Raw genomic sequence first — 27,939 nt, forward strand, 5'->3', positions numbered from 1 at the left:
TACAAATTTTTGACTAGGCTCTACTTAAAAAAGTTGTGTACAGTTCTAGATGTCACATTAAAAATGTGGTAGCATTAGAAAGAGTGCAGAAGAGATTAACTAGGGTGTTGCGTGGAATGGACAGCTATAGCTACAAGAAAAGATTGTTCTCTCAAGAATGGCAGAGAGTCAACGGTAGACTTCAAGGTTTTTAAGAATGAGAGGCATAAGAGTGACAGATAATCAGTCCCCCCACCCCCCCCCCAGGATATTCGAATCCAAAATTTGAGTGCATGTTTACAGTGAAAGGGGAGAAGGGTTTAGGAACACTGAAAAGCAAGTTTTTTTTTCTATTGGGTGGTGGTAAAGACAAATAAATCTTAAAAATGTATTTAGACATGTACTTGGATAGGAAAGGAAGCTGAGGGATAGAGCCAAAATGCAATCAAAAGGGATTAGTGTAGATGGGCATTATAGTCCGCATAGACAAGTTAGTCCAAAGGGCACTTTGCTGTGCTATACAGCTCTACGACTCTGACACTGCTACTTTCGGATATGGAATCAGCCAGCCCTTTTTTAATTTAAAGTATTTTAACTAATAATCAGGTCATGTTGAAATAGCTTGCAAATATATGGAAGTACAAATTACTAGGCACCCAATTACTTTAGGTATCAGTAAAGTCTTCTGAAAAGAGTACCGATGTTAAGAAAAAATACTGTGCACTCATGCAGTAAGCATGTTTAAATTCATTCTGCTTTGTAGCTTCATTACTGAACATTATAGATTAGATGCACTAGCTGGTCTTTTCCACTCAATTGATTTCATACATTTATAGTTCTCCAATAAGAGGTCACCATTTTAGAGCAGCTACTTGTGAGAGAGAAGGAGCTAAGGGAAATCATGGCGCATGAAACACTATCAGAATCATTACCATATTTTGTTTTTAAATGCCAGGTAACAGAAACAGTCAAAAACCACACCAAGCTGTACAGTTGTGGGTTGGAGATTTGGATTGCTGAAACAAAGGCTCAAAAGATAATGAGTGGAATGATTTTGTACAGTACTAACTTTTAATGTGCTGTCTCTACAGTGACCTAATCTAAATGCTATATTCCTGCCAAATAAAAAGAACCAAAAAAGCACTTAAGTGGCATTTCACATTAAACTGCAAGATATTCTTTGAAGCTCTATGGTTTGTGCTGTGCTGCAAAAAAAAAAGAGCGCTAAAATTTGCAGGTACACAAACTGCTGCTTGATATCCATGTGGAAAGACATTCAATTTAAACTGTTTATGTAACAGGCAGATGTATTTACAATATTTCAGAAACATTAAATTCACAGTCAACTCATAATGCTGTTTAATTAGTAGATAGGTTGAGAACCTCAGTATTCTTCCATAAAGGTTATTTCAGAAACATTTAAATTCTGAGGCAAATCCAATACTATAATGAAGGAAAATTGGAATCTATCTATTAATACCACCAGATGAAATGGATAGGGGTCAGATACACCAAAATATCAACTACATCCATAAGTAGCTTCAGAATATACTTGCCAGTGAATGAATGATACTGGATTCCTTTGTTGTTAGTCACAAGGATTTGAAATAGAATGTAGGTGACATGATAAACAAGCCTCAACGGCAACAAAACTGGTGATACAGTGGTCAGCGAAGAGGTTTTCTAAGCTTTCAGCAGGATCTAGATCAACTGGGAAATATCAATTGAATTTAACTCGCAAGTACAAAGTGAGGCAATTTGGCAACTTAATGCAGACCAGGACATATAGAATGGCAGGGCCATGGGGAGTGTTATTAAACATGACAAGTAATGGTCCCTTTAAAGTGGCAACAGAAGGACACAGTGCAGGCAACTCAAGGTATGCTTGCCTTCATATGCCAAAACATTGAGGACTTAGATGTCATGCTGTGGATGTACACATTGTCACCTGGGCCACAGTTGTGCATTGTGTGCCATACTAGATAAAACTAGTGTGCGCAGAAAAGAATGTTGCTTAGAGGGCTTTGATTACAAGGAGACTACATGAACTAATACCATCTTCCTTGCAGCAGAGGCTGAGGGGTGATAAAGAGATTTATAAAATTATGAAAGTCATTGATAGGATAGTCACAATATTTTTCCCAGCATAGGGGAGTCAAAAATTAGAGGGCATGGGTTTAAAGTGAGCATGGAAATATTTAAGGGGGATCTGAGTGGGGAAAAATTTAGAAGGGACCTGAGAGTCAAGCTTCCAACAGGGAACGGTGGATACTTAGGTGAGCTGCCAGAGGTGTTAGAAGTATATTTAAGACAGTTGGACAGATACAATGTCAGAAAGGTTACTTTCATGGGCCATATAGGTTGAAGGAGCATTGGGCATGTCGATGGGCAATGGGCATGTTCAATGGGCATCTCGATCGGCATGGACAAGTTGGGCCACAGTTGGTACACTTTTTGTTTGAACTCCATGAATCTCTAAACTAGGTTGAAACTATCTGCTCTATTATCAAAGTATTTTATTTGGTATTCATATAAGATTCTTTCACCGGTTATTTTAAAGCTCTTTTCTCTTAGAATCACATTAATTCTAAAACCCGACATGCTTCCCAATATTGCTTCCATACTTCCTGTGTCTGATTCTACCACATCAGTTTGTATGCAGGTTTAAGATGAAAGATTGACAAGTAACTGCTTCATCCCATTAATGCACCTTGACCTTCTGAGAATTGCTGCATTTACTGCAGCTTTTGCTTATTTTTAAATGTTCAGCAAACCCATAAATAGAAGCATTTCTGAATGAACCTGAATAATACAGAACCTTTTTTTAAAAAAAAACAGGTGAAGATCAGGGAAGGCAACGTATTGTTTTTCTGGGTATTGGTGGTGGAGTAATGAAATTGCATGTGCAGTATGGAATCAAGCTTGGCACAAAACAGCTCAGAATCTGTGACTACTGCATAAAGAATGCAAATCAACGAATCTCCCATGGAATAGACACCAAGGCCCAGATAATTACAGGGCTGGCTTGAGTGTACACAAGTCTGAACAAGTTCAATCCTCATTTTTGTCAGGCAACTTCTTAAGATGCAGCAAATTAAAATTTTGCTCGAGTTGTGTTCAATGCAGCTTATGTTAGCATTTCTTTGCAGCATTTATTTTACAATGATACAGTAGCAAATTCTAGTAATCGTTGGCTACATGCTTAAGAGTGCCTGTCAGAAACAAACAGCAATGTGTGCGTAGAGATTAATTATAATGATCTTAATTACGAGCAAAGCATCACATGAAGCTACATTAAAGTAGTGTCAATAGCATTTTATAATAGGCACAAGATCTAATCTCCTAGCGCAGGGGTCCCAACCTTTTCTGCACCGCTGACCGGCTGACCGGGGGGGGGGGGGGAAAGAGCGGGGGAGAGGAAGAGCGGGGGAGAGGTGTTCAAGTAGGGTTGCCAACTTTCTCACTCCCAAATAAGGGACAAAAGTTGCAGTCAAATACGGGACATTTGTGTTTACCCCGAGGAAGAACTACCATGACCACAAAGCCTTGCGCGGGCACCTTTGTGCGCATGCGTATACGTGCTGATTTTTTTTTCCACAAATCGGTTTTGGCTTAATCTTCCCGATTCTGTTATTTCTACTTTATATAGGCTGTGTATTTATCATATCATTCCTGCTTTTGCCATATGTTAATGTTATTTTAGGTTTTGTGTTATTTGGTATGATTTGGTAGGTTATTTTTTTGGGTCTGGGAACGCTCAAAAATTTTTCCCATATAAATTAATGGTAATTGCTTCTTCGCTTTACGCCATTTCGGCTTACGAACGGTTTCATAGGAACGCTCTACCTTAGTGGGGGAAATACAGGACAAAGGCGGTCCCATATGGGACAAACCAATTTAGCCCAATATATGGGATGTCCCGGCTAATACGGGACAGTTGGCAACCCTATGTTCAAGTTCAACAGTGCGTGACAGGGAATGAGGAAAGGTGACTCCCATCTTTTCATATCACCAAATCATATTGTTTCCTCGCAGCCCAGTAGCACATGCTTTGCGGCCCGGTGGTTGGGGACCACTGTCCGAGCACATAAAAATGGACTCAAACTGTACAATGAAGCAAGGAGGGCAAGTTGAGTGACAGGGTCACTTAATGAAGTTTAAATAGTTTTGAGTAACATTAAACAGCTTCATAGTTAACTCATGATCAAAGATAAAACTTTTCAAATGATGTGCAAACACACTACCAAAGTGATCTAATTTAATTGATTCACAAAAAGTTGGATTTCATAGGACTGAAGTTACCAAAAATTCAACAATCTTGGACAAATGGATAAATCCAATGACATTAAAATAATGCTATGGAATAAGAAATAAAATTTCAAAATTATCCAAATGCAAAATTTTCTCAATTTCAAAAACAGTACTGTTAAATCAAGCTAACCACAGTGAACAAGAAGGATTTTTTATTAACATGCTCTGCTACATGACAAGTGCTCAAGTCCTCCGAATAGCCAAAAGATCAGTATAAAGAATAGTCTGTATCTGAATTTTGGCCCATAATAACAAACTAAGTTATATTAGTGAGGATCATAAGGACTGCATCAAGGATCTATAGGATCATCCTGATGGCACTTCAATATTCAAAAAGCAAAGCACTATTGTAGGCTTATTAATCTAACGTCAGTGGGAAGAAAGTTTGAAGGATATCAGGGATACTCTTTACCAATTCTCGACATCGACAGAGGTCACCAAAAATAAATAAATAAAACAAAACACAACTTTGCTTAAAAAAAAATGCAGTTTTGTATTACGGATCTGGTGAGACCTTACCCTCCTTATCCAACATGCCAAATCCACTTATCATGTTCACAGATAACATCACAATTAGACACTGCATTTAAACTTCAACATGATGAAGTACCTCAAAATCAGCTGTGGATTGGTGGAAAGATTAGTTGAAGCTGGAATAGTGGCAAGTGAAATCCCGAAATGTTTGGATCATTATCCTTCACATGATTAGACAAGGACAATGTTAATATTGTTTACCATTTGCAGATGGATCAAAATCTGTCAAGGCTCCACCACCTTAAAAATTGTAACCTTGTTCAGATAAAAGGTTGCACCCCAACACAGTCAACATTGAACATACACATCACACTATTTATAAATGTTAAATTGATGAAAGAAAATGTGTGCAATAACAGTGCATCGAACTCCACAACCAGTGCTGTTAGGCCACAACAAAAGCAAATAGTTTATTAGGATACATAGATAGGCTGAAGCAATACAAAACAGAGCATAACAGTAAACAATATTCTGGTTAAAATACATTAAGAACAATGGACGATAGAGGCCTGTAAAAGGTTTAGGTGTGGTGGCAATCATTAAATTTATACCCATCTTAAAATCCCTGAGCTATCACAATGGATTCAGAGATTTGGGTCTTTCGTTAAAAAGATTAAATCATAATTAACAGGTTATCCTTGAATACACTTGTATTTCCTTATAAAAGATTAAGGAGTAATATTGAGAATATAATTAAAGGAATAAAAAGGTTAAGAGAGAAATTGTGAAAGGGAAGTCAATAAAAGGAAACATTAAAATTAGAACCTAATCAGAAACACTGATGTCTCCAAGAACTCCTTTACACCAATAGCCATGGAAACATGAAAGGTTTCCCAGCATTTACACAAGTGTTTAGGTAGTATTTTGATTATTACTGATATTTGGAATGGGTCATTGCCAACTAGCCAAATGAAAGTAACTTGTTTGTCATCTTTAATTGCCAACACAATTCAAGAAAACTAACTTAATTAGCTCACATTCATTTTGTGCAGAAAGTGGCACTTGCTGAACATGTTGTCAAGGAAGCTGTAAGGAACAGAGCTTAAGGCCTACTTGTCATTTATGTTCAGGTTTTTGTCTTGTAGCACTGAATTAACATTGGCCCCTGCTACTGAAAATAATGTACATTCAGTACAAGTACAGCAAGCATTTGAAACCAGTCTGAAACTGGCATCTAAGCAACAGATATTTTGTTATGCAGGAGACCAATGCTGGCTAAACAAAGAAATACCTCTAATAATGTTAAAAGCATATTATTTAATGCTTTTCTTCCAAGATTGCACTAGAAAGCCATTAATTATTTGTTTACTAATGAAATTAAATGCAATACGACTATTTATCAGATGTTTATACTTCTGTTCAAATTTTATTTTATTTTTATTCAATTCTTCAAACTTTAAATTCTCTCCAGACAATGGATTTTAACTGATGGTCATCTTGCCATGCCTAATAATTCAGTAGGAATTATTCCACAAGGCAATTAAGACTTTTAAGCCATATTGTGATTGTAAGAAAGCACTGCACACTAAAACAGCTACAAATAAAATGTGCAAATTTGCAAATAAACTAAATCACCACATAGACGCATTATATTTTTCCATGCCCTTTTAATGGTTGTGCCACAAACATTTTCATGTCATTTGTTAACAAATATCAAGATTTCATTCTGCCAGCATCAACATATTAAATTGTCAATGTGATCAGATATTAACAGCATAAACACTAATAGGTCCCAAAACGTAATTAATGTGGCATACATGCAAACTAAAACCACAAAAAGACAATTTAAAGCAAAATTGCAAACTATGTCATTAAATATTTTTAATTATAATTACTGGCAAGTACAAAAGAGCGTTAGAAAATTTTAACAGGTTCAGCAAGTTCGACACTAAACTGCATTCATTTAACTGGAGAAATTTGGAGTGGACAAGTTTTCTTAGATTCACAAGGTAAATATGCTCAATGGAAACTGTTAATACAGGAAAGTGCATCAATAATTTGTAACAGTTCAAAAAAAAAATACTACATGGTCCTATTTTGTGGTCCCGTCAAAGTAAACTCCAAGTATGGCATAAACATCATCGAATTATTGGTGCCACGAGCAGCAGAACTAACTTGAACTAAACATAACAAATAATGTAAAGTTCCTTTAGGATTTTCCCAAAAATCTTTTCCCCATGAATGCTCTCCATTTTCATATGTTAAATATGAGGAACATTTACTTGTTATCCAACCGAAGTAGCTGCTCCTTACCATTTATCGTTAAAGATTTTAATTGGCCATCTTCCTCTACTTCCACCCTTTCTTGGCCGTTTTCTACAATCCTGAAAATTTAAAAGCCAGGCATCAACTCCAAAGATAGATTTGGAAAACTAACATACGGGAGTGACTGATCTGAAAACAAAGTAACAATTTCAAAAATAGGGAATGAATAGATAGAGGAAATACTTGCAAAACCCCGCCATAGTTCAATTGACCAGACATCAGGCTCTATTAGATTCTGCTCTGTATGATAGGACAGGGTTAATCAGCACTCTTGTAAAGCCAAGGAAATTCTAACATGGAACAAGTGCCAAGTGCCTCAAACATCACTAATGAAGACATCTAAATACTTGCCTGGAGAACAAAAAAAAATTCCAAATAGAGAAAGGACCAAGCAGCATAATATTCAGGAAGTTAAATATTAGTGATATGAGAGAGGCTAAAGGCACCAAAAGCTTTGAAGCTCCTGTACTTCGAACACTCAATATAGTTAGCATTAGTGATGGTCTAACAAAATTTCAGATTAAAAAAAAAATGGCCCCAATTCTTTGGAAAAGTTTAAAACTAATGGTCAAGGAGAGGGAAAACAGTACAGATCAGTTGGCCTGAAATCAATAATACAGAGGATTTTGAAATCAATTTAAGAGTTTGAGCATGTAATAAGGAACCAGTGAATATAATTTCTTTACATTTACAAAAGGAATTCACAGCACAAAAATATTTTTATATGTACTCTAATGAGCACACTAAAGGAAGGGTATGGAATTTGTACAATTAAATGGATCTGACGTAGAAGCAATGATCTCATTAAATAGAGAAACAGATTTGAGGGGTGTATCGTCTATGCCTTTATGTGCTAATAAAGTCTACTTGTGTACAAATGCAAGTCCATGATAAAATAACATGCCAAAGGAACAGGATTGATAGATCAATTGCCCCAACTGAATTTCTACCAAATTAAATAAAGCAACTTTAGAAGAGGAAATGTAGGGTTTGTTAGAAGAATAAGTTCAGTAAATCTTAACAGAAAATTTAAACTTAGATATTTTATCATGAATAACAAAACTTAGAATACCTCTTAGTGATGATCTTCCTGCCATTAATAAATTTTGTGGATGTTGATACTGATCGGAAGTTACCCATTCCACTACCGCCAAATGAAGAGGAGGAAAATGATGCTGTTCCAAGATTTCCAAATGAACTGAATGAAGTAAAACCTATAGAAAGAATTCAACAAATATAATAATTTTTTTTAAAAAATTCACTTAAAATTAAATTTTCTTTGCAAGTTGATGCAACATTAAGTGCAACCTACATTCGGATCATGGAACAAAAGGTTTCGAATTATTCTGCCTCTTTTCAGTCAGACAGAAATAATTATAAAACTGAATAGATTGTGTGCAATTTCTACTAGCAGTATTATGTACAACTTCAAGCCTTCAGGAGAAATATGCCTTCTATAGAGCAAGCACTTCTAAGGTTCACCATCCTGGGATGCAGACATATAGAGACTGGATGAATGAGGCTTCTAGTTAGAGCTTAGAAGCTCTCAAACCAATATAATTCCAACAGGACTGGAAGTCTAAATGTAGGGACAGTGAGAGAATCCCAGAGCAGATTAACACAAAAATCCTTTTGAGACTGTAGTGTATGTATGGAATTTACCAAAGAAAACAGCTAAAGCCAAATCATTAGATATATTCAACAAGTTGAATATAGTTCTTCAGGCTAAAGAGATGTGGGAGAGAAAAAGCAGGAAAGAGGCATCATCAAATGAATGACAATCAGATTTGAGGTGTCAAATATCCAACTCCAACTCTCAACTACTTTGTTTCTAAATTGATAAGGACTTGAAAAGAAAGGTTGCTTATGCAGTTAACAGATGAAAGTCTAATGGCATTACTTCACTATTAAAAAAGAATACAAATCTGAATTTATCATTTTAGGTCCACTTTCCCGCAATACATTTATGTTAACAAACATTGATCACAATATATTAGCTCACAACCAAATGTATTAAGTTAAAAGTCTAACAGCCCTCGAACGCAAGAATCATTTCCAACTCATTTCTGTATTAGACAATGAAGAAACATCTTCATAATTTTGTTCATTTTTGCAAACTTGAAACATACTGCACATCAGAAATAAATTCACGTCAAATTCAAAAACTTTTATACCCAAAATAGACAGAATTTGCATTCCATTTAAAACCTGTTACAATATCCTCACTTGCCCTTCAATATGCTCCACTGATTAGTTTAACAGCCAAGAACCCGATTAAGAGGATTTAATGATATATAGTCACTGGTCCAGTAGTGTTTTAGTCCCCATATACTTAGTCAGCTAGATTTGCCCTGCAGTTAACAATTCCTTCAAGTCAAATCTCCATTCCTGAGCAAAACAAAAAGTTCGATTTTCCAAAGTAGATATCAGGAGTGTACAGCATCAATTTCAAAACAATGAGAACCTCGTCAAAAGTAGCCAGCCAATTGCTAGTGAAGTCAGCATTTGTTTTTACATACAGATACTTGTGTTTAAAATATAACATGGTTTTAACTATAAATTTGTAAGTTTTGAAGCATTACATATCGATAATCGTTTCAAGATTCATAACCCATGAGCAACAGTTATACAATCAAAAACTCGACATTTTATATTTACCAGTATCAAAAGCAGGAAATCCACCAAAGGGAGAGAAGAAAGGCCCTCCTCCACCCCTGCTTCTCTCAGGACCCCTTCGACGTCGTTGTCCAAAAAAACTTTCAAAGGGATCATCCACTGTTAAACAAGACAGCAACAAAATGAAACAATTGTGCTCTTTATAGTCATAATTACAGTTCTGGAATTTGATTCTTTACTACATATTCAGTTATAAAGCATTAATTTTCCTGAAAGCATGGTGTGAACAATTCCAGCAAATCTTAATTTCTTTTCCAAGAACAAAAAACGTTCTGCATCAGTGCTCAACATATTAAGTTAAATTTTTTACTTGAATTTTTCGGGATGTGGGCAAAATCATTTATTGCCCTGCCATAAGTGCTCTTCAAAAGGAATCTTGAAATGTCAGGTCCTTCAGTCAAAGTTACTCCCATAATGCAGTTGGATACGGAAATCCAGGAATTACGTCACTTTGCACAAAAAGAGACAATGACCAGAACATTCTTTTAAATTTCAGGATGTTGTATAACTTGGTAGGTAGAGGGGATACTCACCAACGTAAAGATTCAAAGACAGATTATTGAATGCTATTACAGACTCAGGAGTATTCATTTATTCAAGTGAAATAGTGCAGAGTCGACCCTTCCAGCCTTTTGAGCCACGCTGTCCCAACAGCCCCAAACAACCCCAATTAACCCTAATCTAATCACAGGACAATTTACAATGACCAACTAACCTACCCAGTGTCTCTATAGACTGTGGGTGGAAACTGGAGCACCCAGAGAAAACCCACACATACCAAAAGGAAGATGTACAGAGACTCCTTACAAATGGCATCAGAATTGAACTCAGAATTCAGATGCCCTCAATCAGTAATAGTGTCGTTCTAACTGCTTTGCTACCATGGTTCCCCACCACCTTTTAATATTTCAATGTTTCAGATAAGGAAGACAAAAGCATCACCCCTGAATAATATTATAAATTAGCTTTGTACTCCAGCCACACAAGATAAACTTGATCAAACTGTCAAATGGAGTTACAAGCTCTCTATTAAAATTAGAGAAGTTTCCAACACATTTGGACTTGAACAAAATGATTGGAATTTATTATGCATTGGTGAAATATTCCACCAGTCAAAACAAATCCATGCATAAGACCTGGTACAAGAATTTTCTTCAATTAACAGTTACTTGATTGTAATACAAAAGCCTCAACATACAGCTCCAAAGTCTAAAAGCTAACACTGCCTAAGAGTTACAATTTCTTTTAATTTTTGAAAACAAAAAGCTTGTTTTCTTAAAAAGTTTGACTCAACTACCCACTGAAGTAGTTAAGCTCCCCACAGGACTTTAATTTCCCAGGGAAATTCTACCCTTCATGTGCAAAGTATTGTGTAAAATATAATACTGGCATCCCAATGATTCAAGGTGGAAAATAACTTACTGAAGAAATCTGCAAATGGATCTCTTCCTCCGAAGAATTCCCTGAAAACATCTTCAGGATTGCGGAATGTGAAACCGAAGTCAAAGCCTTCACCATGATGACCACCTGCATTATTTTTAAAATAGAGAATAGAGAAAATAAAAAAAAGTTATCAGAAATTACACACAAAAACTTCATGGTACTATCTAAGAAAAAGAGTAAACAGTCCACGTTTTGGGCTGAAACATCGACTGTTTACTCTTTCCCACAGATGCTGCTTGGCCTGCTAAGTTCCTCCAGCATTTTGTGTGTCGTTTGGATCTCCAGCAGCTGCAGATTTTCTCTCGTTGTGATTCATGGTATAATACGTTAATCACTAATTATTTTTATTTCAAGTTTCTTCAAGCAATTAAATAGTTTAAATTGCAGTAAGACTTCATAGATTTTTGTGTAGTGCACAGGTGGTTGTTGTATACAATTTGGCCTAGACTTCTCATGCATTACAAAAAGAACATGCTTGCCATCGTCTTTCTTTACCTCACTTCCAAATAAAAGAAAAAAGGTTGACCTCATTGCTCAAAAAACAGCATTCACTTCTGCATCACCATTAGCGCAAATCCACATTTGAAAGCAATACCAGTGTTTAATTCTCACTAAACCACAGAATGTATTATATTCAGTTGCATTTTTATAGCATAACTCTCAACTGCTATCAACTGAAAATGTCCTTGCACAAAATGGAAATCTCATTCCTTCATATCTAAATTTCTATTAAGAGTATTTTTAAATCCAATTTTTCCCCAATCATCTTTCACTCGCACTTTCAATTTCTGAAAAGAATTTTGAAGTAATAACTCCCCAATTTAGATTTCAGTAATTCAGTAAAGCATTTCCAATTCACAGATTCACATGGGCCTGGAGTTTGCCTGTTTGTCTACACCTAACTTCCAATACCCCAGCAAGGTCCAGAGCAGCACATAGTACTCTCCTGACAAAAATGACTGCTGAAGCTACAAGAAAGTCTGTGACAACAGTCAACAGTCCTGAATGAATGACTGAATGTCAACAATTTTGATATTCAAATATTTATCATCATTGCAGACTTGTCAACAATAAAACAAAACCAAAACATTTCAACAAAGCACCGGAGGAATTCAGGTCAGGTGGCATCTACAAAGGAAATGGCCATTTCCCTCCATGAACCTGGTGACTCCCTCCAGCATTGTGTTGTTGCCTCTTGTGTCCATAAAGCCGGTCACTTAACCTCTTCCCTAACGGAATCTACACAACTGCTCTCAACTAATGCTTAGTTTTCAACAGATAATTCACAGGCTATAGGTGGCAAATCTTCAGATGTTTGCACCAACTCATTTCAAACAGGCAGCACAGAAGTCCCACTAAGTAGAATGCTGCACCACAGTCTCTGCTCTAAAATCGGGCAGTCCTGTGCCCATCTGCCAATATGTCCACACTCCCTGAAGATTCACCTCATTTTGTTGGCCCTGTTGATGCAGAGTAATATAATGCGTCTGTAATGTTTCTGACTGACTGAACTATCAAGTGCAAGTCCCTACTTGGGCTGTAAGGAATAAACAAGCATTGCACCTTCACCTAGAATGTAAAATTGCAGTCAAATATAAAGCTATTCCAAAGAAAAATAAAGTCCTCATGAGCGATAATGACATCTGTAACCACGTTAAATATCTGGCAACAATGAGCAAAATGCTGGAGGGACGGAGCAGGTCAGGCAGCAACTTTGGGAGGAAATGGATCATCAACGTCTTGGGTTGAGAATCTGTATTTGGACTGGAAATAGTAATTTGTTATTATATTTTTTTTTTAAAAAGTTTTAAAACTTACCTCCACCAGCATTAGTCAAACCTTCTTTGCCATATCGATCATAGATGTCACGCTTTGAAGCTGTGTTAAGAAAAAATAATTTTAATATCAAAAGTATTAATTTGACTTTGAACCAAAATATTTTTATACAAATGACATTTTTTTTAAAGCAGCCACAAATTGTTTTGATAATACTTTAATACTGGTGTTTATTTTTTTTAAATCAGGCTGAGGTCTGCTGTCTGTAGACAATGGTTCCATAAGGAACCATTGTTTAGGTATTCAAATGTCTACCAGATTTACATATATATGCAGAGTTTAATTGAGGTTTTCCGTTTGCATGCCTAAATATCAGACTTTTAAAAACTCTAAATCCATATAATTGGATGTGTTGGACGAGATACAAAATATAGTTCTAGCTGGGTTCTGACAAAATGTCTTATCATAGAAATATGCTAAGACCATGAGGAACAGGTTATTCTATCCCTCAAGCTTTCTCCACTATTGAATATGATCATTGTTAATCCAACAATCCTCAAGGTCACTTTCCTGCCTTTTCCCCATTACATTCCATTCCTTATTAGAAGCCTTAATTGTTTGGATTAATATTGTCCAATTATACTGTTACTACTTCCTCAATAATTGTTAACATTTTTTCAAAAGTCAGTAATCAGCTAATACCCACTTTTGCATCCCTTGCTTTCTGAATAGTTCTGAATACCCCAGCAACTGATCAGAATCTTGAGATTCAGCCCTGGAATGAGCTATCTTTTCACCAATGGCTAAGTGTTATTTTATGTCTAGATCAATAAAAGCATTCCCTTTTACAATGTTTTTCAAAAATCTTGGACAGTTAGAACATAGTTTGACTCAATAGAAGTTAGAAGGAAACACTAATCAAACTGCAAATCAAATGCACATAGCTCTATCAGGGTTAGTTAAAGGGCAAAGTAAATATCTACTTCTCTGAAAAATAATGCCTGCAGATGTAGGAAAATAAGCAAAGATTGCTGTAATTAACTTGCTACTAATAACGGTAAAAGCTAAGTAGAATATTTTGGGACACTGGACTTCACTCATCACTGAACTGATCCAAATATCTACGCACTCACTTTCAAGGATTCTTCATCTCATGTTCTCAATATTTACTTATTTATTACTTTGTATTGGCAGTTAGTTCACTTTTGTACAATCATTGTTTTGTCTTGTTGGGTGTGGTCTTTCATTGATTCTATTGTTTCTTTGTACTTACTATGAATGGCTGCAAAAAAATGAATTTCAGGGTTGTACATAGTGACATGTATGTACTTTGACAATTTACCTTAAACTTTGAAATCACATGAAACACCACTGCTGATAAATTATACCAAATGGAAAACTTCAGACTGTAAATTAATTTTGAAACAAAGAGGTACTATTCTGCTAATTAAAGTGCACATTTAAAAAAAGCCAAGGGAAAAAAAAGACTTTTACAAATAACACTGAAGTCTGTATTTCCATACAATGCAGCAACATAACATTTTCCAAGTCTATGCAATCTTATTCTCCCACTAATCTCCCATAAAACCTATTCTCCTCACATTCCTATCAACTCCCTCCAGGTTCTACTATTCACTAACAGTCAAGGGGCAATTTATAGTAGCCAATCAATCCACCAACTAGTACAGCTTTGACTTTGTGCAAGAAAACCAGAACAGCCAGGAAACACATGCAATTCTCACTTCAGCAGAAGGTGTCTGGATTGAACCCAGGTCACCAGTGCAACTTGTAGAGCTGCCTCAATTCTAGCATACTGCAGACACACACAGTACTCCCCTGATGTACAAGCAGCTTACCTCAGTACATTAAATCTTAGCAAGACTTTGCAAAGGTAGTCCAATCAGTAGGATGATGGTGGTAGAGCAGTAGATACAGTGTATATGGATTTCAGCAAAGCATTTGACAAGGTACCCCACGCAAGGCTTATTGAGAAAGTAAGGAGGCATGGGATCCAAGGGGAAATTGCTTTGTGGATCCAGAATTGGCTTGCCCACAGAAGGCAAAGAGTGGTTGGAGACGGGTCATATTCTGCATGGGGTCGGTCACCAGTGGTGTGCCTCAGGGATCTGTTCTAGGACCCCTACTCTTCCTGATTTTTATAAATGACCTGGATGAAGAAGTGGAGGGATGGGTTAGTAAATTTACTGATGACACAAAGGTTGCAGGTGTTGTGGATAGTGTGGAGGGCTGTCAGAGGTTTAGCAGGACATTGATAGGATGCAAAAATGGGCTGAGAAGTGGCAGATGGAGTTCAACCCAGATAAGTGTGAGGTGGTTCATTTTGGTAGGTCAAATATGATGACAGAATATAGTATTAATGGCAAGACTCTTGGCAGTGTGGAGGATCAGAGGGATCTTGGGGTCCGAGTCCATAGGACACTCAAGGCTGCTGTGCAGGTTGACCCTGTGGTTAAGAAAGCATACGGTGCATTGGCCTTCATCAATCGTGGGATTGACTTTAGGAGCTGTGAGTTAATGTTGTAGCCATATAGGACCCTGGTCAGACCCCACTTGGGAGTACTGTGCTCAGTTCTGGTTGCCTCACTACAGGAAGGACATAGAAACCATAGAAAGGGTGCAGAGAAAATTTACAAGGATGTTGCCTGAATTGGGGAGCATGCCTTATGAGAATAGGTTGAGTGAACTTGGCCTTTTTTCCTTGGAGCGATGGAGGATGAGAGGTGACCTGATAGAGGTGTATAAGATGATGACAGGCATTGATTATGTGGATAGTCAGAGGCCTTTTCCCAGGGCTGAAATGACTAGCATTAGAGGGCAGAGTTTTAAGGTGCTTGGAAGTAGGTACAGAGGAGATGTCAGGGGAAAGTTGTTTTTTTTTTAAGCATGAAAATTTGGACCTTTTTCTTCCTGCATGCTCATAACGCACATTTTCAAATATACATTCAGATGAAAAGTAGCCTTCATCATTACTTTCAATTGATACATCAGTTATATTATCACTTCCAGGCAAGAGTTCAGTGAAGAAACGTAACCTAAGCCATTTTGAGTAAGGCTACTTTCTCATTTACTGTTAAATAATACTTGTAAATTCATAAGTTACTTCAAGTCAAGAGACAAACAAAGCAGCTGGATGCCAGTTTGAGTGAAGAAATAGCCACAGAGCCAAATTTCAAGAATATGACTACACAAAATAGCTAAAAGAACATGTACTCACAAGCAACAGTCTATCAAAGATGATAAATGTTACTGGTGAATGCTTCACAGCATTCTGAAAAGGCATAAAGGTATTTGCACAGTGATCTAACATATATATAGGCATCCGTTAGTCTCGTGAGACCACGGATTTGCACCTTGGAAGATTTCCAGGGCACAGGCCTGGGCGAGGTTGTATGGAAGACTGGCAGTTGCCCATGCTGCAAGTCTCCCCTCTCCACACCACCGATGTTGTCCAAGGGAAGGGCACTAGGGTTGATAACCACTTGCCCATTAAGGCATTGGTCTAGTGATCTGAAGGTCGCTAGTTTGAGCCTCAGCCAAGGCAGCATGTTGTGTCCTTGAGCAAGGCACTTAACCACACATTGCTCTGTGACAACACCAGTACCAAGCTGTATGGGTCCTAATGCCCTTCCCTTGGACAACATCGGTGGTGTGGAGAGGGGAGACTTGCAGCATGGGAAACTGCCGGTCTTCCATATAACCTTGCCTAGGCCTGCACCCTGGAAACCTTCCAAGGCGCAAATCCATCATCTCAAGAGACTAACAGATGCCTATATATAGTGATCTAATAGAGTGTTAGAAATACAAATCAGAGACAACAGTGACATTGTTTGCAAATCAATTGGTAGAAGCTACAATATCTAGAAGTGTACCGGTCTTGACTCGAATCTATTTTTTTTTTAATTTTGGGACAGCAGATAAGCTTCCTTGATCACTGCAGAATGCTACAAAATAACACCCTAGAAATCAGAAATCATGAGCATTAAAACTAGTCATTAAAAAATGTAATATTTCCAAAATATTTTTGGTATGAAATTTGAATTTTTCGAAAGCTTTCATAAATGTTAGTTTCATTCCAGATGAGAACATTTAAAGCTACATTTCAAGAATAATCGACATCCTTCCGTACTGACCTTAAATTGCTTTAATAACAGCTCAAACAACATTATTTCAGATGAAGTATTCCATCCTTAATAAAACTTACAATCAGAAAGAACTTCATAGGCTTCTGAAAGTTGCTTAAATTTTGATTCTGCTTCTTCCTTATTGTCAGGATTCTTATCAGGGTGCCATTTCAGTGCCAGTTTGCGGTATCTATCCAAAAATGTAGCACTCAATTAAGTATAAAGAATATGCAGAAAACTCCTTGTAAGCCAACATACTGGTAGATAAATAAAATATAATACATGCAATAATAGGATCATTTCATTAAAATTGTACACACTGAATCTGACTTCCATTTTTACAGAATTTTCAGTTGGAAATGGGAAAATGTCTAACTTAACAACCAAAGTAATTAGTTGCAGTGAATAATTTATTGAAGTATAATTTAACTCAGTGACTCAATAATGTATCATACGTCACAATTTTATTGTTGAAGTGGCCTTTCGGACAGCAGTTTGCCAGAAATCCCATGAATTTAGCCATCCCCATTACCATTTTGATTGCACTTTATTCAACAATGCTGCTACAACAGATATTTTGTTACTGCATTATCCAATTTATTTGCAGTTGGGTGCATACATTTAGCACTACTCACTGCAACACAGTGTGTTATCTACACATATGATCCAACCTTATGTACTTTGAATACCAAATCTTATCATATTTGCTGCAGTATAAAGCTGAAAGAATTACAATGATGGGCAATAGAGCCAATGCTAGTAAGTTTAATTCAGCTAAATACCATTTCTTTTATCCTATGATTATGGTTTGTACAACATGGCAGAGGTCTGGCCAACTGCCACACACAAGATTGGACATGCCTTTCAAGTAGACTGGAAGCCAAAGTCATTAAAAAGACAAAATTGGAATTCAGTATGCAAAGAATTAAAGTAAAAAAAAATACAACTGCATTTCCAGTGGCAACACCCAGCTTTTATATTTCCATGTAATTTATCAGCAATTCTGAAAAACCCCGATCAAAATTACGATAGCAATACAATGAGACCAATTACCCAAAGACCAATTCTAAGGAGAGGGAAATAGAGAGTTCCCAGTTTGTTCTCAAGAACTTTGATGCTCCCTGGCAAAGGAAATTATCAAAGGACATGCTTCTGGCAACTAGAATAAATGGAATGATACTGTGGGAGACCTCAACAATGTGAGCTTCCTACTATTAGAGAGACAGGTGCAAAAAAAGGGCCCGAAGGATCATTGGGGACCCGAGTCACCCCAAGCATAAATTGTTCCGTAAAGTTAACAAATTTCACAACATATGCCAGTGATATTAAACCTGATTCTGATTATCATCTAGTTAACTATAGCCTCTACACAGTTTATTTTAAAAATAAATGAACCACAATACTGTGCAAAAGTTGTAAATATGCACATATACACACATTTTGAGTGCCTAAGACTCTTGCACAATACAGTATATTATGTCTTTCCAGTTACCACATGACAGTGAACACTCCAACTAGTTTATCAGCACTGGTTTTCAGTTCTCGGCCAGTTTCCACACTTGAGCTGGATGCTTTCTAAGGGTTCACATCAGCCTCAGAGACTGAAATCAGAGGGCTGTAGGAGTTTGCAATGATGTCTCCATATTTCAAAAGTCAAAGCAAGCTAAAAGGCATTGACCTCATCTGGGAGCAAAACCTTGGTGACACCAATGTCGTTTGGTTTCACTTTGTAGGTGGTGATAGATAGCATTCAAACCCTGCCACAGTTGTCGGGCATCCTTCAGACATTCATGTTTAGTCTGGAATTACCACTTTGCATGCAAAATGCCTTTCTGGAGATGAAAGCTGGACCTCTTGTATTTTACTTGGTACCTGAATACCACTGATATGGCCCTCAAGCAGATTGTGGATCTCTTTGTTGAGCCAGGGCCTCTGGATGGAGAACCCTCAATGATTTTGTGGGGACATACTTGTTTATAACTGTTTTTAAAGTCTGTGACAACCATGGCAGATCTATTCAGATCTTCTGACGAGTCCTTGAACATAGTCCATCCCATAGCTGCTCCTCTGCCTTCCACAATCACCTCTTTGTTGTCCCCATCTGAGTCTTGCCCTTTAGACTGCCTGTACGTAGGCAGGAAGACAACCAATGGTCAGATTTCCCAAAATGCAGTCATTTTCCCAATGGAACAAGAGGCATTCTTAATCGTGATAAACAACGGTTGAGTGTGTTTGGAACCCTTATGCTGCAGGTGACATGTTGATGATAATTGGGCAGAACTTTCTTCCATCAAGCCTGATTGAAGTCTTCAACAATGATTTGGAAGGCTTTGGGATAGATTTTTTCTTGTTTGCTAATTGCTACACTCAATACCTTGAGCCTTTGGCTGTAGGTAAACTGTGGTCAGAATCAATGCAATGCATAATGGAGAAAAAACCTGAATTACAGCATTTTAAGCGGATAAGTATTGCAAAAGGAAAGGAATGAAATAAGTAGTAAGGTGGTGTTCATGGGTTCAATGTCCATTCAGAAATTGCTTGGCAGCGGGAAGAAGCTGTTCCTAACTGAATTGACTTTATTTCTTGCATCCTTCACATATGTGAGCAGTAAAAATCTTTGTTACGTCTCCATCTGAATGTGCAGATTATAGTAATTTGTAATAAATAGTATGTGCAGTAAGATGTACAACAGAACAGTCAATATAGGATAGAAATGCAATTGTATCAGTGTGAATCAATCAGTCTGATGGCCTGGTGGAAGAAGCTGTCCCAGAGTATGTTGGTCCTGGCTTTAATGCTGTGGTACCGGTTCCCAGATTGATCATAAGATATTTCAGGTCAGGGGAACAGGAATGGAACGAGACTGCAAGTTCCGAACACCACAAAGATTTTAACATGAAACACAGAGCCCCATCCCCCACCTTTCACACTTTTCAAATCAGCAGTCCAGTCTATAGTGTATTGTGAAGCCCTCAGCACTTACTGACATATCCAGAGCAAACCATGGCTCCAGGAAACACAATACAGCAAATCCTTATTTTCCTCCGATGCTGCAATCTTGTTCTCCAGTGACTGAAATTTTGCTAACAAGACACTAGATAGAGGAAGTTTTACCAGACTGCTGTTTTAGTCTTTCTTGGAGTCCTCCCCTCCTCCCTCTTTTCTGGCCACGACAATATATCTTGACCACTTAAAGGTGCCAGACCTGCACTCCTGAGAGTTAAGTCCACTGAGTCCTTCAGAAGATAGTGAAATCATTAGTTTATTAAGATGGTTTGAAAGTACATTACTTATAGGGAAATTACAGGCTCCAGATTGCAATGAAAGTAGTTCATAAGTTTATTCAGACGTTTCATCAGCTGCCTGCAAAACATTGCCGTGTTTCACCAATGCCATACTGAATGACAGGTATACAAAAATCACCACCCAACCTAAATCCCTTGTCATTACCTACAAGCCACAACTCAGGATTATGGTGGAATACTCTCAATTTGTCTGCATGAGTGCCACTCGAATAACTCAAGCTTAACACGATCTACAACCAAGAGGCTCACTTTAGTTGGAGATTGTTCAGGTGCTTCAGTACTCTGCCGTCTCCAAGAGGATTAGGAGGCAGAGGCAACATGCACGAACCTCATGATGTGCAGGCTGCGAGCCGATGTTTGACTTCATTTCACCAATTACTGGTCGATTAAGGCAACGGAGGGAAATTGAAACATCAAGGCGAAAGTAGTAGCCGCACACCAGCTGCCTGCCTTTTGATCGCTGAGGATCACCCTGCTATGCTACCGAAGCAGGGAGAGCCTGCAGCTGTGCCAGAGGATATTACTCAGGTTTTCTGCATTTTGAATATGGACTTGGACTACAGACATTTTTTTCCAGTCTTATAATTTCTTTATATTGTGTTTTTCGCTTGAACTATCATTTTTCTGTGCAGGGAAGGGGGATTTTGGGGTTTTTCTTTCTTGGTTTCATGGCAACCTGAAGAAGAATTTCAGCATTGTATACTTTGATAATAAATGAACCTTTGAACTTTATTAACACTGACATTGGAGTCTACTAATCCATGAGGGGAACCTAATTAGTGGTTCTGTTCTGAACTGCCAGAAAATGCAAATAAATTTTAGCCAATAAAATTCATGGAGTTTATTGCAGGATTGGAAAGGTGATTCTACAGCAAAATACGAGGAAAAATCCCAGCAAGACTGCTTCATTGTTTGCCCTGAAGGGAAATAAATTGGCAGAAATGACGTTTCTGAATCTGTCTTATTTGACAGAATAAGTGCTGAAGTCAATTATTTAGCACACCTTAAATATCTATTCACCAACAGTCTGAACACAAGACCTGACCATCTTACCTCAAAGATAAACCACTCAAATCAACTGCAAACTTCCTACCTCTGCACTAAACACTGCACCCATTTTCAATTTTTCTGTTCTACCTAGAGTCAGACACAATTTGCATTTTATAAAACAATGTACCTTCACCGTTAATTCGGACTTCTCCATGATTATACCTCACTAAAGCTTAAATTTATCTTTTTTCCCCCTACCTATGACTTGCCAGAGTTTTCATTCTCCATATAATTTGACTGCATGCTCATTCTTGGTAAAAATGAGATAAAGTAAAAGGGGACTAAGAGACCCCTTATTTGTTTCTTTTGTGTGGTTGGAGGGATTTGAGGGCCAAGGTGCCTGATCTGTTTTTGTGTAGGGGGAGGGATTTGGGGCCTGATGTGCTTGTTCTGTATTTATTCTTTTCTTTTTGCAGGGTGGTAGGATTTAGGGGTTGATGATCATGTTGCCTTTCTTTCTTGGTTTCATGGCTACCCAGAAATTTGCAGAATTTCAGTGTTGAATACTTTGATAATAAAATGAACCTTTCAACCCAAGAGACAAAATATTTCTTTAGTATTCCACTCCATTCCTACTGCCACTATGCATAGATCTAAACTAGTCCCTCAGGACTGAGCATGACTTGCTGCCTCAAATTTTGTAAGTTCTGAGGTCGCTGATGAGGTTAATGTAGAAACCACAAACTCTTTACACAGATGAAGCTAGAGGTACCAAATGGGACAAACAGTCTGAGATGTTACACTCCTTCCTGTTTACATAGGGTGCTCGCAACTCAGATTGCAGGCTCACAATACCAATGTCTTTTCTCCACTAAGAATTCAGAGGTCAGACACTCCCAAGAATTCATAGGTCAGACACTCCCAAGAATCAGTAATTAGCAAGGAGGTTTCCAGCGCATCCTTGAAAATTCTCTATTCACATGACAACTTCCAGCAACAGAGTTTGGAATACATTTCAAGAGTGGCGTCAGGCATGCGTAAGACATGGTCTGCCCAACAGAGAATCCAAGGTCTTAATGTTGGAGATTTTAGCCTGGGAAAGGCTGAGAGGTTCATTTCTTGACTCCCATTTTGAAATTAGAGTGTTTTCACAGAGAGAGCATTGCTCTGTGTTGGTTCTTCAACACCATCAGGGCCATCCACCCAAACACCCTAAATGCTATCCAGTGAGAGCAAGCAGAAATAAACTTAACAAGGACAGAAAGAAAGGCAGCAGCTACTGGATAGAACACTGCAAAGGCCCCCTTAACCGTGATATATTGTGATGCTACTCTCTAGCCCAATCAGCTATTGAGACCAAACTTGCTGCTGCTGTTAATTGTCAAAATGTTTAAAAAGCCATGTCCTTAGGAAAAGATGACTGAAGTTCTAAAACACAAATCCACATCCATGGAAAGGAATGAGATATCAGGACATCTCATTCAAGAGGAGGCAAAGCTCACTGTGGCAATTTACTACTTTGACCTAGTTTTTAGTCACCTTGGGTATTTCTTACTGCATTACCACTTGTAGGTAAGCAGGGTTTGGCTGGATGGATTACTACCCTGTAGGAGGCTTTCAAATGAGGAAGAGGAGGTAGTCTTAATGTTTCAGGTTTACCTTTAGCTAGTTCATGAATCAAGTCAACAGGAGTTGTCTACTGTTCAAGTAATTCATTTTTGATTACAGTGCCAGAAACATGACACTTTATTAATGATGAAACATCAAAATATTTCAGCGAATACTACAAATATGGCAGGTAGAGTTGAGGAAACAGGAAGGCTGCAGAAGGACTTAGATTAGGAAAATGGGCAAGAAAGTGGCAAATGAAATACATTGTTGGAAAATTATGATTATGAAGATACTTAGTCCTCTTATTGTCATTTAGTAATGCATGCATTAAGAAATGATACATTATTTCCTCCGGTGTGATATCACAAAACATAGGACAGACCAAGACTGAAAAAAACTGACAAAACCACATAATTATAACATATAGTTACAACAGTGCACAATACCATAATTTGATGAAGAAGTCCATGAGCACAGTAAAGTTCAAAGTTTCTCAAATGTCCTACATCTCACGCAGATGGGAGAAGGAAGAAAAACTCTCCCTGCCATGCCGACCACAATCCGACTGAGTCATCCGAAAACTTCCAGCTCTGATCAGCTCTCTGACACCGAGTACTGAAAATGCATTGTCGTGCACTTTGGTAGAAGAAATAAAGGTGCAGACTATTTTCTAAACGAGGAGAAAATCCAAAAACCTGAGATGTAAGTGTCCTTGGGAGTCCTTGTGCAGAACATACTAAAGGTTAACTTCCCCACCAGAGTCGGTGGTGAGGAAGGCAAATGCAATGTTAGCATTCACTTCAAGAGATCTCGAACACAAGAGCACAGATGTGATGCTGAGACTTTATAAGGCAGAGGTGAAGCCTCACCTTGAGTATTGTGAACAGTTTTGGGCTCCTTTTCTAAGAAAACATGTGCTGGCATTGGAGAGGTTCAGAGGAGGTTCACAAGAGTGATACTGGGAACGAAACGGTTAGCATACGAGGAACATTTAGTGACTCTGGGCCTGTACTCACTGGAATTTCGAAGGATGGTGGGGGTGGGGGGATCTCACTGAGACTTTCAATGTTGAAAAGCCTAGACACTGTAAATATGAAAAGGACATTTCCCATGGTGGCAGGATCTAGGACAAGAGGGCACAGCCTCAGGATAGAGGGGCATCCATTTAAAACAGATGCAGAGTAATTTTTTTTAGCTAGCAGGTGGCTTACCACAGGCAGCCATGGAGGACAGGTCTTTGGGTGTATTTAAGGTGGAGATTGATAGTTCTTGCTTGAGACATGGTATTGTTACAGGGAGAAGACTGGGTAGTAGGGCTGTGGAGGGAGGAAAAAAAGCATCAGCCATGATTGGATGGCGGAGCAGATTTGACGGGCCAAATTCGGCTCCTATGTCTTATGGTCTACGGTCTTTATACTACCTTCCTTGGTAAAATTTAATCTCACGTCACAAAAAGTGACATCTTTAGCAACCCAAATTCACTTCCAGTCTTCAGTGCTGATGAGCAGAGTTTAGATGCTTTCCCAGTGACTGTGGAATTCCTTCAGGTGCTCCAGTTTCCATAACTCAAAAATTGAAGTCTCATAGGTTTACAGCTGCACTAATATAGGTGCTTAGTGGATGGCACGGGCTTGGTGGGCTGAAGGCCTCTTTCCATGCTGCATGCCTCTGTAGCCAAATCCTAACATTTTGTAAGTTGTAATACCAGTTTCCAGCCAACAGATGTCACTGCAGCATTTAACATTAACTGCTGCAGTAAAACACCATTTAGGTCAGTCTTGACCCAAATACTTTGTTTAAATTCTTTCATAGCAAGCTGCAGAAAAGTGGCAACACGATCAAATGAAAAAGGTCACCCTAGCACAAAGTTATGGGGAAAGAAATAGATTAAACATTGTATTGGAATTGGTTTATTATTGTCACATGTACCAAGATACAGTGAAAAGCTTGTCTTGCAGACTGTTCATACAGATCAGATCATTACACCGTGTACTGAGGTGGTACAAGGTAAAATAATAACGAAACAGAATAAAGCACATATCTACAGAGGAAATGCAGTGCAGGTAGACAATAAGCTGGAAAGTCATAGCAAGATAGATTCTAAGGTCAGAGTCTGTCACAACATACTAGGGAACAATTCAATTGTCTTGTAACACCGCAGGGTAGAAGCTGTCCTTCAGCCTGGTGGCACATACTTTCAGGCTTCTGTATCTTCTGCCCACAGAGGTGTTTGGGGCTTGTGGGGGGGGGGGGGGAAGAAAGAAGAGAAAATGTTTGGGATTGGTGGGTCTTCAATTACACTGTCTGCTCTGAGGCAGTGAGAAATACAGACAGAGGCCATGGAAGCAAGGCTGGTTCCTATTATATGCTGAGCTGCGTTATTAGGAAGCAAAAATCTGTTACCAAGGGTATACCACAAACATCAATCCTGGGAGCCTAGATAGTTGTGATATTAATGAGTTAGATTTGAATGCAATACGCTCAAAATGGTGGAGGAAGTCAGCAGGCCAGGCAGCATCCATGGAAAAGAGTAAAGTGTCGACATATCGGGCTGAGACCCTTCATCAGAGTCTCTTCTTGACTCTTCATGAAGGGTCTTGGCCCGAAACAACGACTACTTACTCTTCTCCATAGATGCTGCCTGGATTGCCAAGTTCCTCCAGCATTTTGTGTGCACTGCTTTGATTTCCAGCATCTGCAGATTTTCTTACATGTGAATGCAGTCAGTATGATTAGTAAGTTTGCAAATGTAGTAGTATTCTGGTCTCCTGAAGCAAAGAAATTTGATTACAAAGGAGTACTACAAAGATTCACTAGGACATTCCTGAGAAACAGTTTCTTAATTCTCATTCAAACTCTTAAAAAGGCTTGAGGAAACAAAGGTATTTCCGAAGACTGGAGTCCAGATGTCAAGTCTCCAGGGTAGGATTTGGCCAATTAGAAATGAGGAATGGGTTCTTTACTCAGTGAAAATGCCTGGAATTCTCAGATCCAGAATTCTCTCATTCTGTGAAGGGAAACTTCCAAGACAGGAATAGATTTTTTTATATATACAAAAAGGACATTTGGTAAATTCACAGTCACAGCACTCAAACTCCAAAATAACAAAGGAGGTTCAGATAAACACATACTAAATGTTTCTGAAGTCCACATTAATATGGGAAAATTCTGCTCTGAAATAGATGCACAAAAAATAGGAAATTGGATTAAAGAAATAAATAATATCTACATTACAGCATCAGATGAGGAACCATTTTCTGCTTTCTAGATCCTTACTTAGAATAAATCTCAGTTGTGATCATTACCAAGTTATTAATTAGCATTCATACAATTTAGACTTACGCTTTTTTAATTTCTTCTTGAGAAGCATGTTTTTGTACTCCTAATACCTGGTAGTAGTCCACCATCGTTAACGACTCAGTTCTTTAAAACCCTACAATGATAAAACGTAAAGAAATCAGATTTATAATGTATTTTTAATTAACAAAAAGTGATGACAAGTTTTCAGCTTCTCTTTCCAGATCATGCATTTCAAAGCAAAAGCAACACCTAAGAAACCTATACAACCATCCTGTTCAATTATTTTGAACCTTTTGGCCATAAGTTTCTATTACTATTCAAGTTCACTAATGCCATGTTTCCAAAATCAGACTGAATTGCAATGAATTGTTGTTGTTTGTCCATTGTCGTCGATAAAGACCTCGACACCATTAATGATGATGATGATGGTGTCGACACTAGTGCTTGATTTGAATTTACATGAGGGAGAGTTGAGCAGCGTCAGCCTCAATCCCTCTTCCCAATTCCCATCTGGATCCAGTAGCAAGACAAGAGTCGAGACGGCTGGAGATGGGTCTAGGCATAGTGGATGACCAGGACATCCTCTCTGTCTTGTCGTGCTCTACACGTTCCACAACGCTTGCAGAGACTACCTTCTTGACTGTTGGACCTTCCATTGGTCTCGTTTACTCAATCCGCCGGAGTCTGTCTTCACATGCTGGGATAGACAACTCCCTATCTCACCAAGGGTTTGAGACCCATCGGCTACCCTCACCTGGTTTAGCCAGCTTGCAATGATTAAGGCATCTACTGAACAATGATTAACAATTTGAAATTGCATTGCTACAATCATTTGCAAGTGTATTGAAAAATATTTAAGTACACTGAGTTTAAATCAGCAGTTACCTAACTGTTATACAGTACTTACTTTCAAATACCCAACCATCATCTGCAACCAGACATGGTTTAGAATATGGTTAAAAAAAAAATTCCAGTTCAAGAAATAATGCAGAAAAGCCACAATGTGATGTCTAATGAAATTAAAAAACTCCCAGATTTCTCCTACTTAGAAAGGAATAAAGGAAGAAGCACAATAAACCTGAAGCTTAATTTCCAGTTGACCTTGACTGCAAGACAAAGGCTAGCACTTCTGAGACACAGCACAGGAAGTTTATGCCCTAATCAATTAAACAGCACTTGAACGCAATCAAATTAAACCCGAGCATTAAAAACTAACCACTCAAATCACCCTCTAGCTTAACAACACCACAAGGAGGCCAAAATTGATGACTCAAAGCAATCATCCTGTGGAATTTATTGAATTAGTTTGCTAACAATTGGTTCATCAACTCACTACTTTTTTCAAAGTTATCTTGAACTGTGACTACCAATTGATCAATTGCTAACAAAGGGAAAAAAATATTTATATGCAATACCTCAAAATTTACTCCCCACAATTGAAGGTATCAAATCTCTTGTAAAAGTTGCCTTATTGCTATTATTTGCACCTTAAAGTTAACTTCAGAACAAGTCACAGGCTAAAACACCAAAACAAAACTGATTTGCTGAGTTCCAATTGTAGAAAGGTCAGGCAGAATGATACAAGTGAAAAATATTAGATTAAAAGG

General features: G+C 38.0%; 1 protein-coding gene across 1 annotated transcript in view; it reads right to left on the minus strand.

Moving 5' to 3' along the window:
• dnajb6b (DnaJ heat shock protein family (Hsp40) member B6b) overlaps window positions 1–27,939 on the minus strand; it is a 96,136-nt gene that overhangs the window by 47,387 nt on the left and 20,810 nt on the right. Inside the window, exons 2-8 of the mRNA XM_063044418.1 lie at window positions 26,375–26,465; window positions 17,207–17,316; window positions 13,027–13,086; window positions 11,188–11,292; window positions 9,748–9,864; window positions 8,162–8,303; window positions 7,078–7,148 (exon numbers count right to left, since the gene is read on the minus strand). Of these exons, the coding sequence (XP_062900488.1) occupies window positions 7,078–7,148; window positions 8,162–8,303; window positions 9,748–9,864; window positions 11,188–11,292; window positions 13,027–13,086; window positions 17,207–17,316; window positions 26,375–26,439 (670 nt within the window). The 5' untranslated portion in view covers window positions 26,440–26,465. The remainder of the gene's footprint in view (window positions 1–7,077; window positions 7,149–8,161; window positions 8,304–9,747; window positions 9,865–11,187; window positions 11,293–13,026; window positions 13,087–17,206; window positions 17,317–26,374; window positions 26,466–27,939) is intronic.

This window comes from Mobula hypostoma, chromosome 3 (assembly GCF_963921235.1).
Source record: "Mobula hypostoma chromosome 3, sMobHyp1.1, whole genome shotgun sequence".
NCBI classification, from domain to species: Eukaryota; Metazoa; Chordata; class Chondrichthyes; order Myliobatiformes; family Myliobatidae; genus Mobula; species Mobula hypostoma.